The sequence below is a fragment of the Ipomoea triloba genome, chromosome 10 (assembly GCF_003576645.1).
Source record: "Ipomoea triloba cultivar NCNSP0323 chromosome 10, ASM357664v1".
Classification (NCBI taxonomy): domain Eukaryota; kingdom Viridiplantae; phylum Streptophyta; class Magnoliopsida; order Solanales; family Convolvulaceae; genus Ipomoea; species Ipomoea triloba.
The window spans coordinates 3,738,318-3,750,054 of NC_044925.1; the positions used below are offsets into that span (position 1 = coordinate 3,738,318).

Below are 11,737 nucleotides of genomic sequence, written 5' to 3' on the forward strand. Positions count from 1 at the left end.
TTCTAATTCTTCAATTATGGTATTGGTTCTCAAGAATATCACACTTTAGCATTATTATTATATTAATTTATGAGTTGATGCATATATGGAAAAAACTGAATCTTAGTTGTACCTTTAAAAAAAAAATAATGTTCTTGATTTCATGTGTTTTTCCTTTACTTTGCCTTGAATAGATGTTACTCAATATGCTGATGTTAGTTATAATTAAAAGCCTCCTTCAACAATATGCACAAAAAGCACACTTCTTTCCTCCATGAGTTTTACATAATAGATTTAGACATGCATTAATTTTCTTACTCAATTAGAGTTAATTTCCATTCACTTAAACGAACCAATATTAATAGAGTGAGAGTGAGTTGATTCTTAAGAAGGAAAAATGCTTCATAACGGAGAAGTAGAACACCCAATGAGTATTGTCTTTGCTTGAACTAACATGCATGAATGGAATAAGCATAGCTTTTTTTTTTTGGGTGTTTCTCTGTTCATTTAACGATCCAGGTATACCGACATTTGCTCCGCGAGGCACAGGTCCCGGAATTCTTCCCCACAAAGCACCTTAAGTACATAGACCACACACCTTAAGCTAAGAACACAAACCATGCACCTAAATTTTTTAAATAGGGCACCTTCAATACACAAACTACGCACCTTAAGCACCCAAACAAAGCACTTTAAGAACACAAACCATGCACCTAAAGTTTTAAAATGTCGCACCTTAAGTACACAAACTACACACCTTAAGAAGGAAAATCACGCACCTAAAACTTTAGGTTGACGCACTTTAAGTTTCAACACTGACACACCTTAAGTACATAAATCACATACCTTAAGAAGGAAAATCACGCACTTAAAACTTTAGGTTGACGCACTTTAAGTTTCAACACTGATAAGTACACAAACCACACACCTTAAGAAGGAAAACTATGTATCTTAAGAAGGAAAATCACGCACCTAAAGCGACCGTACAACTGCACCGGAGAAGGCCAACCACACAGGAACCTGTTTATATATATATATATATAGAGAGAGAGAGTGAGTAAATAGCTTATAATTTAATCCAACTTGAGTATAGATTTTTATTTTAAATAAATTAAAATCTACAGCGAGATATGACTTTAAATAACAAAATAAAACTCATGGCCATTCATAAGCTATGATGCATGGCAAATCAATCTCAAGAGTAAGTATTCTTGTATATCGTACACGTTTTTCTTTGGAAACTCCTAAAAGCGTTATATAGCAACGTATTATAACAATGATTTAAAAACGTACCTCAAAGGGTCGCTTTGGCCGAGTGGTTAAGGCGTGTGCCTGCTAAGTACATGGGGTTTCCCCGCGAGAGTTCGAATTTCTCAGGCGATGATATTCAGTTTATAACTTCGAAATAGAATGTTTTTGTTTAAAAAACGAAAATGTATTTTAACTTTTAAGCATGCACTTCCTTGTGATTTGATTCATATTTATTTGGCCACGTCAATTAGAAACTAAAATAATTGAGAAATTAAAATACACTACTTTCTATTAAGAGAAAATAGCGCTTTTGGTCCCTCAATTATTTTACTTTTAGAAATTAGTCTCTGTCAATTAATTTAAACAAATCTAATCCTTTAATTGTTCATAATTAGAATTTTTTTAATAATTTATTTTTCATGAGTTATAATTGTCAAATCCTTTCAGTCTTTCACCCATTTAACTTTCTTCTCCTTCTTCTTTGCGCAGTAATATTTTTCATACGCTGATATTTGCTTCTAATTGCATCAACGATGGTCTCGTAGCGCCTCCCTCTCTCCTTGCGGCGGCGGAAATAGCAGTAGCAGCAACTGGGTCTCCTTCGACGTGAATAGAGCACCGGCGTCCGAATCTGGGCGTGGGAGTTCGGCAAGCTCCGTGTTGCCGATCGAGAAGGAAGACGGTGGGAGGTGAGAGTGAAGGAGCTAAGAGGCTGCTGACAAGGAACATTCTTCACCTATAAATTTTCAGCTCCAAATTTTGTCTTCTTCGCAGTATAGCCTTTAACAACAACTGGCCGGATTCTCAGATAGACTTTGAGACTCTCAGAAACCGGTTCTTCAGCTGATACTGAATCAGCCTCTGGATTTGCTTTAACGTCAATGGACAGAATCTCCTCAATTGGAAAAGAAGAGATATCATTTTTCTTCGCTAGAGTTGGTTTCGAAAAAGACATATTATATATATATATATATATTATTAGAAAAATTCTAATTATATAACATGAGGGACAAAATGTGGCACATTATGAACAATTAAAGGATTACATTTGTTCAAATTAATTGAGAGGGGCTAAATTTCTAAAAGTAAAACAATTGAGGGGCCAAAAGCGCCATTTTCCCTTCTATTAATTAACACAAAAAACATAGCTTGGATAATTTTTTTCAATAAACCACACTTGAAATTGCAATTGCAATTGAACAAGGGGATGATTCTGATTAATATATAAGATCTAATAGTAGAGCATATCTATGTTCACAAAGTTCATTAACAACTATAAAAGTAACTCATTATATCCTTTTCATTTGATCTGTAATCATCCATAATGTTATCTTGATCTCATTAAAGTTCATATGAGAAAGATCTCCTGACAGGAACATGTTAACATTGTTTTTCAACAAGATCCAACTGCAACCTAGACTCTTCTTTATCCTTTTCAATTTTTTAGCCAATCTTACTTGTTCCTCATCCTCCTTCCCCAGAAAAGAGTAAATGTCTGACAAGAGAATTCCATGAAATTATATCCTTATGTATCATTGCATCAAATGTACTTCTAGCTGCATTTATATAACCAAATCTAGAATACATGGTTATGATGGAATTACCTAAGAAAACATCACATTCATGTCCTAAACATAGGACCAATCCATGAATTTGACAACCTAGTTGAGAATAAAAACGTTCATAAAATTTAATTACAAATAAATTATTTGAAAATGTAATAACAATATTAATAATTTGATTTACGTTATTAATATTATAAAAACTATATTAATCAAGATTAAATTAAATGACTAATCCCTGGATCAATATAAATTAACATGTAATTAATTAAACTATGACCAATGACCTAAGCTTAATTTCGACTAGTAAACATTCTATTTATAATTTATATATCGGATCATCATGCTTGGCTATAACGGATGATGCTTTAAGAAGCCACTACTTAGACCGTCAACTATAATTTAACGTGTGATTAATCGTAATTTATCACAAATGTTGACCATGCCATTAACTACTCACTTGAATTGATGCCAATATGGATTAGATGGACTCCACAATGGATGGATCATTTAAAACTAACTATTGTTAATGTATTATATATGTTGTTCTTGTATTGGTTTTAGTCAAATCTAAGTATGTGAATAAGGATTTTATTCTTTTATTTGAGTTGTTGGTAAATTGCATTTATAAGAAATTGAGAATTGAAATTTGCGCTTGGAAGGAAAAAGCACGATACTATTCATAAATGATAAGAGAATCATCAAACTGATGAGATCTTTACAAATTTTCTTTAAATATATAATGCTAAGCTTAATATTATAAAAAATAAAATTCAAAATAACTTCAGTCTCTCATTAACCGAACCAGACACAATGGGAATGAGTGAGTACAAATTAGCTGGATGGATCCCAGGCATCTATACTCTGAAGAATCAACTTAATTACAATGAAGTCATTTTGTTACTCAATACACTTCAACCTCAAGGCCAAGCCTCTTTAACAAGAGATTCATTACCCAAAACATGTATGTGAACAAAGATGATGGTTGTGTAAATATTAGTAAGAGAGAATTCTCCCAAGAAGTTTTCCAGACACTGCAAAAATAAGCAATGCAGAGTAGTGACAAGTATTATATGTTGATGCTTTCTTTTTACATGTGCATTTTTTTTTTATCACAAGATAGCTTTTCTATGGTGCTTTCTTGAGCAAAATATTTCAGAATTTATAAATGTTTCTTTATATTCGTCTATCACGATTCACGGCCCAAATCTAAAATGCAACACCCACGGCCATGCTATAACATCACAAACAATCATAACAAGACTCAAAGTTAGTAAATTACCACGGTTAACAGAAGAACGACAAGGTTCCTCATTTTCCTTCAGCAGCCATCTTCTTGCGTATCTCAAAAGCAGTATTGAATATCCCAAGGGTAGGCTGGTTGCACACGAAGCACTTCTTATTTTTTGCATGATGCTGAGAAACACAAAAATAAAGATGGATTAATTATTTTAAACTTAAAATGAGTAATTCTTAATGAAAATAGTAGACAGGAGGGACAAACCAAGTAAGTCACCACGCTGTTATGTTGAAAGACAATATATAGCCTTACATTGGGGGTTAAATTGCTCTACCCTCGTTCAAATCCCATTAAATATATACGCTGAAAAATATAAAGGGCTTACCTTTAATGCACAATGCTCACAGAAGTAGTGCTTGCACTTTGTCACAACGGGGTCGACAAAAGGTTGCCTACAGATGAAACATGCAAAGGGTATCGCATCATCTTCATCATCATCACTCTGCTCTGCACTTTCATCATCATCGAGCATTCCCATTTCCATTCTTCTCTTCTTGGCTTTCTCTGCTTCATCCCACTCCTTTTCCAGCTGCCATCCCGACTTATAATCCCCTCGATCATGCATAAACTTGCATGAGTCTCCATAGCCACAATATCCAGTTTCTTTGTAGTCCTTACAGACATCTGGCTGATAGTCAAACCTGGCAGAAACTCTAATGTGAGCAGAAGCTCTAAGAGGACCATGTGATCCACCAGCTTTCTCGCTGGAAATTGTGTGCTCTCTCCGGAAACCTGCCTTGTAGTCCGTATATCCATGTATCCCCTTATACAATTTCTCATCCCCAGTGTTCTCATTTTTCCCTTTCAAGGCCTCTTCTGCTTGCTTGAGAACTCGCTCCCTAATTGCCCGGGCATCTTTTGAGAACTCGGTCTCAGTTTCCAGCGTAGCAGTTGCTTTATTATCATTCTGAACCTGAATCTCCCTCGAAGACTCAAACTGAAAAAGTGACTTTTTAGAACCTGCATCAGATTCTGAGGTTATCTCCCGCTTTGAGGGCCCAGTAGAAAAGTGGAGCTTGTTGTCAGCAACTGCTGGCTTCTTCTTATTAAATACTACCGAAGTCTCGTCTTTCGAATCTCCATCTTCATTCTCACCCTCTTCAATGGCAGTACGTTTTCTGATGTTTTTGGCCTTCGATGGCTTTCTGAAGAAACTGCAAACTGAAAAAAGTTTCAAGGCAGATTAGCAAATGTCAGGAGGAAATCACATTGAAAATCAAGATTAACAACAAAAAAACAACTATGCAGCATAAACACACCAAAAATACTTTCCTTGTCTCAGATATTTCTAACATTTATAATCTCGGCTCAACAAATTTATACTTAAAGCACAACTAGAATAGCTCAAATTTGCATCTAAGTTAACAAGTTAGCAAAAAGAATTTCAGAATTTAATTCCATGTCACGATTTGCATAAATGCATGATCAGTGTTTTCAATTTATAATTTGATCTTCAGTAATTGTTGTTAACATTAATGAGAACAACATATAGACTTGAATTATGTGAAAATCCAGACAAACCCAAAAAAAAAAAAGTATCGATAGAAGAGGAGAAGAAAACCTGTCTGTTGAGGGTCATCAGAATTAGCTTTCTCAGGTCCCTCGGCCATTGGAAGCGTGTCTAAACTGCTACTTTAGGAAGTACGGATATCTTGCCTGACCTGGGGTTTTCCCTTCTAATCTTCTTCTTGGAGTTGGCAGAAAAATTTATTAGGGGTGCCGGAACTTACGAGCAATCAGAAACTAAATCCACAAGCTAGCAGAAGAGTATATATCATTAACACAGGAAGAATGGCACCCTGGTGAAGTGATTTTACAAATTAACATTAGTTCAACAAGTAAAACAGATCTAATCAATACTCAAAATATAAACTCTAATCAATATATATATATATATATATAGCTCAACCAAAATCAAACATAGAGCTCAAATCTAACTATATGCCATGAAAATTATGTTGACTTATGTGACAAAGAAACATATTGCATCCTCTAAACAAGCTGGGAGATCAGCAGTTCTATAGCGCTCCAGTAGTATCCTTAATATTGGAGGAGAATTACCATGTCCAACAAAATTGAAGTGAAGCTTGTACAAATAATTTCTTTCACTCTCCAGTAAAGGCAGTACCATCTGATAAGGGTCTCCAAGAAGCAAACTGCATTCAGAAATAACATTCTCCCAAAAACACAGAGCTTTTGGACAATTGAACCGCATACTTTTCAATGCATTACTATCTTTCTGGACATCCAATGGCAAAAGATGAAAGATTAAAATATCAAGTTTCCATATGTTATCACCACCGTTCTCTTGGCCGACCATCGGGAAAACAGGTACAAGAATCTTCTCATACTTTTTTATTGGGTCATCAACCATTCTGCTTGATTTAACATTGTCTAGGTTTATAATTTCATCATCATCAGTGAAGTTAGGGGGTAAATCATCATCTTCATAGCTCCAATCATCTTCAAAATCTTCACCATTGTCATCATAGTTGCCTCACCATCTTCATCAAATCCATCACTTAGTAAATTATCAATGTCTAACCCCTCTTGACCTTCCTCTCTGCCTTCATCTTTGGATTTAGTTCCATCTATTTTATCCGCATCACACTTCCCTATGCCTCTCCATGCAAATCGTTGAACAGAAACAAGGGAACACATATTTTCCTTGATAAGTAATAATCTACCTTTCTCTGTTAATTGAGAATCGTGATATGCTTCAGGAAGAAAAACCGAGTGCCTAGTACCTTTTAGAGAGACATAAAACATATCCGGGTGCCTTATCAACATCCCTCTCAACTGCTGGGAAAATCTAAATTCATCTCCAAAATGAGTGAGATGATCAACAAGAGTTCTTTTTTTCCACTGTGAGGCTCAAGAACTCATGCACAACACCACAACCATGTTTCTCTTTCTAAGGGGTGCCGGACCTTATCTCAGAGAAGTCAGAGTAGGGTGAAATATAGGGCATATCTCTGAACTGACATATTCTTCTAATCTCACCCTTTGAACCCTTGGGTAGCTTCACCCAATTGAACCTCGGCACTCTATCAATAATCAAAATTCTCTCTTACAGCTCTTGTTGCCTGTTTTCTTCTTCTGAAGCTCTGCAGCAGGCAGAAACAGCAAGTTCTGGATCCCCATGAGTCAACTCTAATGGGGGCCCTCGTCCAGTTTCAACCACCTTGAAATACAGTAGGTATCGACGGCAAATTGTGTCATGGAATTCTAAAGGAAGGCCCAAATGACTCTTCAAATGTGCAATATTCTTTGTAGAATCAGACAACTATGGAATCCTTAAAAAGTATTCTCTTTCTTCTGTGGTTTCTTTTGTTGGTTGATGTAAAATAGCACAACCAGAATTGTTTATTAAAAAAAAATACACACTATATCAATGCCTTTAACACCTCTGAGTTATTTTCCTCTGAAGGATTGGTAGAAAGATGGCCTAGGTTCTTGTTAGATTCAACCCAGCTCTTCCCAGGAATCTTTTTCACCCTCTTATGTTGCATCTCCCACCAAACCTTGAGAGCATCATCCCACCGTCCAATCGCTTTGTACACGTTACTCAGGTACACGTAACTCAGATGATACTCAGGTTTTAATTCAATCATTTTCTTTGCAATTCGCTGTGCAACAGTTGGATCTGTAGTATTGCTACAAGCTCCGAGCAGGCAGGTCCAAAGAGATGGATCATTTTTGAACTCTGAACTGTTGATTAAACACTCAGCTTCTTCTAGCTCCCCAGCCCGGCATAGAAGATCAATCATGCAGCCGTAGTGCTCAAGCTTGGGTTTAATTTTGTAATCATCCATCATCAAACCAAAATACTTGCGCCCCGTGTCTACAAGGCCAGTATGACTACAAGCAGAAATAACAGAAACGAAAGTGATATAATCAGGCTTGATACCCTCACTAATCATCTTGTTGAACATTTTAATAGCTTCTTCTCCCCTGCCATTCTGTGCAAATCCAGATATCATCGAGTTCCATGAAACCACATTCCTAGCAGGCATTCGCACAAAAACATTATATGCAGCATCAAAACATCCGCATTTTGCATACAAATCAACTAAAGCAGATTCAACTACAATGTCCCTGAAGCCACCCCGCCTTAAGAACTGGCAATGAACTTCCTTCCCTGGTTTCAAAGCTGCCAACCCTGAACAGGCGCGGATAACAGTTCCGAACGAGTAAAGTTCAACCTCCTCCATCATCCTAAATAACTCAATCACTGTATCAAAATCACCCTTGTGGCAGTATCCAGTTAGCAAGGCACACCAAGAAACTGAATTCCTCTCAGCCATGCCATCAAAAACGCGACGAGACTCATTTATAAGCCCACATTTGGCATACATATCTACTAAACTACTATCCACAAAAATATCACCACATATCTCGAGTGCAACCACCTTTGCATGCAATTGTTTTCCTTGCTTCAACCTGCCTAAATTTCCCACAGCAGTCAATACACTCCCAAAAGTATGGGCACTCGGAAGCAACTTGTGATTCCTGTGCCCTGAATGGAAGATTTTCAAAGCTTCCCCAAACAAATCATTTTTAGTAAGGGCTGAAATTACAGAGGTCCAACAAAAATCATCAACAAGTGGCATTTCATAGAACAACTTCCGTGCATCACCTGCTTCAAAATTCTTCCCATACATATCAATCAACCCACTAACTATCACCCTACTATCATCAAAACCACGAGTGATTACAGCCCCATGGAAACACTGCCCAAGTCTCAACTCCCGGAGCTCAGAACACGCCTTGATCAAAGTAGATAAAGTAAACGCATTTGGCTCAACTCCAAAATCCAACATTTCCACATACAATGCAAGCGAAAGCTGGGGCTTTCCCACCCGAATATAGCCCGATATGATTGATGACCAAGAAACCACATCTTTGTAGACTAACCCATCAAAAAGACGTCGGGTTTCAAAGAAATTTCTTCCAAGCTTGAAGTAAAGAGCCAGAAGGCTGTTGCCTACAAACCGGTCGACATCAAGGCCAGCCTTGATCACATGGGCATGGAACTGGAGGCCAAGGTTGAAAAAATTGGCTTTGGTGCACCCTTGTACAAGGGTGGCGTATAGAATTGGTTTGGCAGTAATGCCCTCTGGCGAGCCTAGAGAGTTGAGGAGCTTAAGAGCTTTTAAGAGATGGCCTGAATTGCAAAGCTGGATGATTTCAGATTCTCTGGAAGCTGGGGAGAGAAAAGAGCAGTAATGTCGTTTGGTTCTGCTGCTACACAACAGCTTCATCAACATTATTAGACCAACTGATGTAAGAGGGCATTTGGTTTGAAAATCGAAATCACAGCAAATGCTACCTGCAATGCACTAATACGTACTAATATGAAATTCATTGTGAGCATGCGTGTATATGTTTCCAGTATTAATTTTTGAGAGTATACACATTTAGAATATATAATATTTTTCGAACTATACATATTTTGGCATTTTTGTATATACATTTCAGAGTATTTCAAAAAACAAAAAAATGAAAACATTTAATTTTTTTTTTTTTAAATACCTTGCGGATTTTGGTTCCGGCGTTGCGTTACCAGTAACCGGCGTGCGGCGGCTCAGCGGTGGTTAGGCGGCGGCTGTAAGCGTTGATTGCCCTTTGCTCTATGGCAGTGCTTCAGAAGGGAAACGGCAGAATGGGCTGTGAAGAAGGATTTTTTTATTTTTTTTTTAAATTTTTTTGGAAAAAGTGTCAAATAGGCCACTGAACTTATTGTTTTTGTGCAATTGGGCCATTGAACTTAAAAAGCGTGCAATTCAACTATCAAACAATCAAAATTTGTGCAATTTGACCATTTTTACAAAAATTTCCAGGTAAAATCCAATTATATTACTAACATATATGTATTAAGAGTGGCATTTTCTTCTACCATACTAGTTGGGAGTCAATATTGAAATGTTTTTAACTCAAATTGAATTAAAAAAATTTGTAAAAAATGGTCCAATTGCACAAATTTTACTTGTTTGATGGTTGAATTGCACACTTTTTAAGTTCAATGGCCCAATTACACAAAAGCGATAAATTCAGTGGCCTATTTGACACTTTTTCCAATTTTTTTTTGGTTTATGGGCCAGAATATGGGTTGTTTGGCCAGATCCGGAAACCTTTGTTTTTAAAGAAAAACTAGTTTTACTCCTGCGATGTACCTAAAACATTATATTATTGTGAATTTAATTTAAATAAAAATTTAAAAAAAATATGTTATGATTTACAATATAATAATATAGTTGTAATTTAATATATTCAGTGAAATATATATTTTTATTGCATACAAAATTAAAATTTATATAGTTAATATAATCTTTAATCATTTACCCATTTAGATAAATTTATAGAGAAAATTTACATAATTAAATTTATTTCTTCTTAATTGTATTTCATATATATTATAATCCCAACAATATGAAAAATAACCAAGAGAATTATATTTATAAATAAAAAAGGTGTAAATTTTAATTTTTGTATTAGTAAACTTAAACTCTAATTTTTTGAAAAAAAAATTAAACTCTAATTGGATGCATTTCTTTGTATAATTGTATAATACATTGTATATAATAATATTTATTAATTAATATGTATATAGCAAATTCTATAACATAATTTCTATAATTATATTCATGGATTAATATTTAAAATAATTACATTTGGAAATTAAAAATTTTGCATTTTAATTTGTATGATTAATATATAAAAAAAAAAACAAAAAATCAAGACAATTGATCATAATATAAATCTAAAAGTACTAATCTAAACTTAAAAAATTAGATTACCAATAAAATGATTGATACCTATTTTTAATTAGGGAATGAAATTTTTAATTAAAGGATTAATCAAAACTCGTAGTTGTGTTTTAAAAAGTTATCAACCAAATATTAACTATAATTTTAATTACTATTGCTAGTGTATAAACCCATAAACCAAACACACCCTATGTCTTATCTATTTATAATGGTGTCACCAGTTTCATATATTTCTGATGTGGGACACGTTGCTTCTCTTCTGCATCAGACATACAAGAATGAATTGAAGATTTTGTATTACATTAATTAATAATTGGATATATCTACGAAGATTTGCTTCATCATCAGGCATTAAGTTTGTTATAAAAGCCTTGCAAAGCATTGTGTATGACTTTGAACATGAGCTTGAAAGTAGTTGTCATTGACCAAATGTGATACAAAATGAATAGTCATGCACCTAATTTGAAAATGTTAATAGTCAAGGACCAAATGTGATACAAATTGAATAGTCATGCACCTAATTTGAAAATGTTAATAGTCAAGGACCAAATGTGATACAAATTGAATAGTCATGCACCTAATTTGAAATTTTTAATAGTCAAGGACCAAAATTAATACATATATTATAGTTGAGGGACTAAAAATGATATTTGCTCAATTGAAATTACTACCAAACATAATGAAAAGAAAATGTAAAGCGTTTTAATTGAGAGGAGGGGTAAATGATTTCATTTATTTAAAATAATAAGGATAAAAATAAAAAAAATTAAAAAACTACTAGCTTATTTTTGAAAAGTCACCCCAAGTAGCGTTTTAAAATAAGATCTTATTTTAAGCTAGTAGCTTAATTTTGAGAACATTACCAAACAGAGCTT

The 11,737-nt window shown here is 34.8% G+C and overlaps 2 protein-coding genes and 1 non-coding gene across 5 annotated transcripts; 1 reads left to right on the forward strand and 2 right to left on the reverse strand.

Moving 5' to 3' along the window:
* The first annotated feature begins 1,280 nt into the window (after nucleotides 1-1,280).
* Nucleotides 1,281-1,362, forward strand: TRNAS-GCU. Its single transcript has one exon. It is a non-coding gene; the product is annotated as a tRNA-Ser (tRNA).
* A 2,256-nt stretch (nucleotides 1,363-3,618) lies between these two features.
* LOC116032414 (zinc finger CCCH domain-containing protein 1-like) lies at nucleotides 3,619-7,428 on the reverse strand. 2 transcript variants are annotated; one of them, XM_031274952.1, is made up of 5 exons: nucleotides 6,154-7,428; nucleotides 5,654-5,891; nucleotides 4,418-5,253; nucleotides 4,075-4,208; nucleotides 3,619-3,826 (listed from the first exon to the last, which is right to left on the reverse strand). In XM_031274952.1, the coding sequence occupies exons 2-4, from the start codon at nucleotides 5,700-5,702 to the stop codon at nucleotides 4,104-4,106; spliced, it is 990 nt and encodes a 329-aa protein (XP_031130812.1). In that variant the 5' UTR covers nucleotides 5,703-5,891; nucleotides 6,154-7,428; the 3' UTR covers nucleotides 3,619-3,826; nucleotides 4,075-4,103. The 2 variants fall into 2 exon arrangements, with proteins under 2 accessions (XP_031130812.1, XP_031130811.1); XM_031274951.1 differs by lacking the exon at nucleotides 3,619-3,826 and having other exon boundaries at nucleotides 3,930-4,208; nucleotides 6,154-7,427.
* LOC116032413 (pentatricopeptide repeat-containing protein At1g03540) lies at nucleotides 6,755-9,719 on the reverse strand. Of its 2 annotated transcripts, none has more exons than XM_031274949.1 (2): nucleotides 9,628-9,719; nucleotides 6,755-9,424 (listed from the first exon to the last, which is right to left on the reverse strand). In XM_031274949.1, the coding sequence occupies exon 2, from the start codon at nucleotides 9,360-9,362 to the stop codon at nucleotides 7,479-7,481; it is 1,884 nt and encodes a 627-aa protein (XP_031130809.1). In that variant the 5' UTR covers nucleotides 9,363-9,424; nucleotides 9,628-9,719; the 3' UTR covers nucleotides 6,755-7,478. The 2 variants fall into 2 exon arrangements, with proteins under 2 accessions (XP_031130809.1, XP_031130810.1); XM_031274950.1 differs by having other exon boundaries at nucleotides 6,755-9,434; nucleotides 9,628-9,697.
* Nucleotides 9,720-11,737: the final 2,018 nt, after the last annotated feature.

Excerpts from the sequence above, each read along its gene's own strand:
- LOC116032413 (XM_031274949.1), bottom strand. The coding sequence starts at position 9,362 with ATGTTGATGAAGCTGTTGTGTAGCAGCAGAACCAAACGACATTACTGC.
- LOC116032414 (XM_031274952.1), bottom strand. The coding sequence starts at position 5,702 with ATGGCCGAGGGACCTGAGAAAGCTAATTCTGATGACCCTCAACAGACA. Across the intron at positions 5,254-5,653 it reads TGATGACCCTCAACAGACAG|TTTGCAGTTTCTTCAGAAAG; the intron begins GTTTTCTTCTCC and ends AACTTTTTTCAG. Across the intron at positions 4,209-4,417 it reads GTGAGCATTGTGCATTAAAG|CATCATGCAAAAAATAAGAA; the intron begins GTAAGCCCTTTA and ends TGTGTTTCTCAG.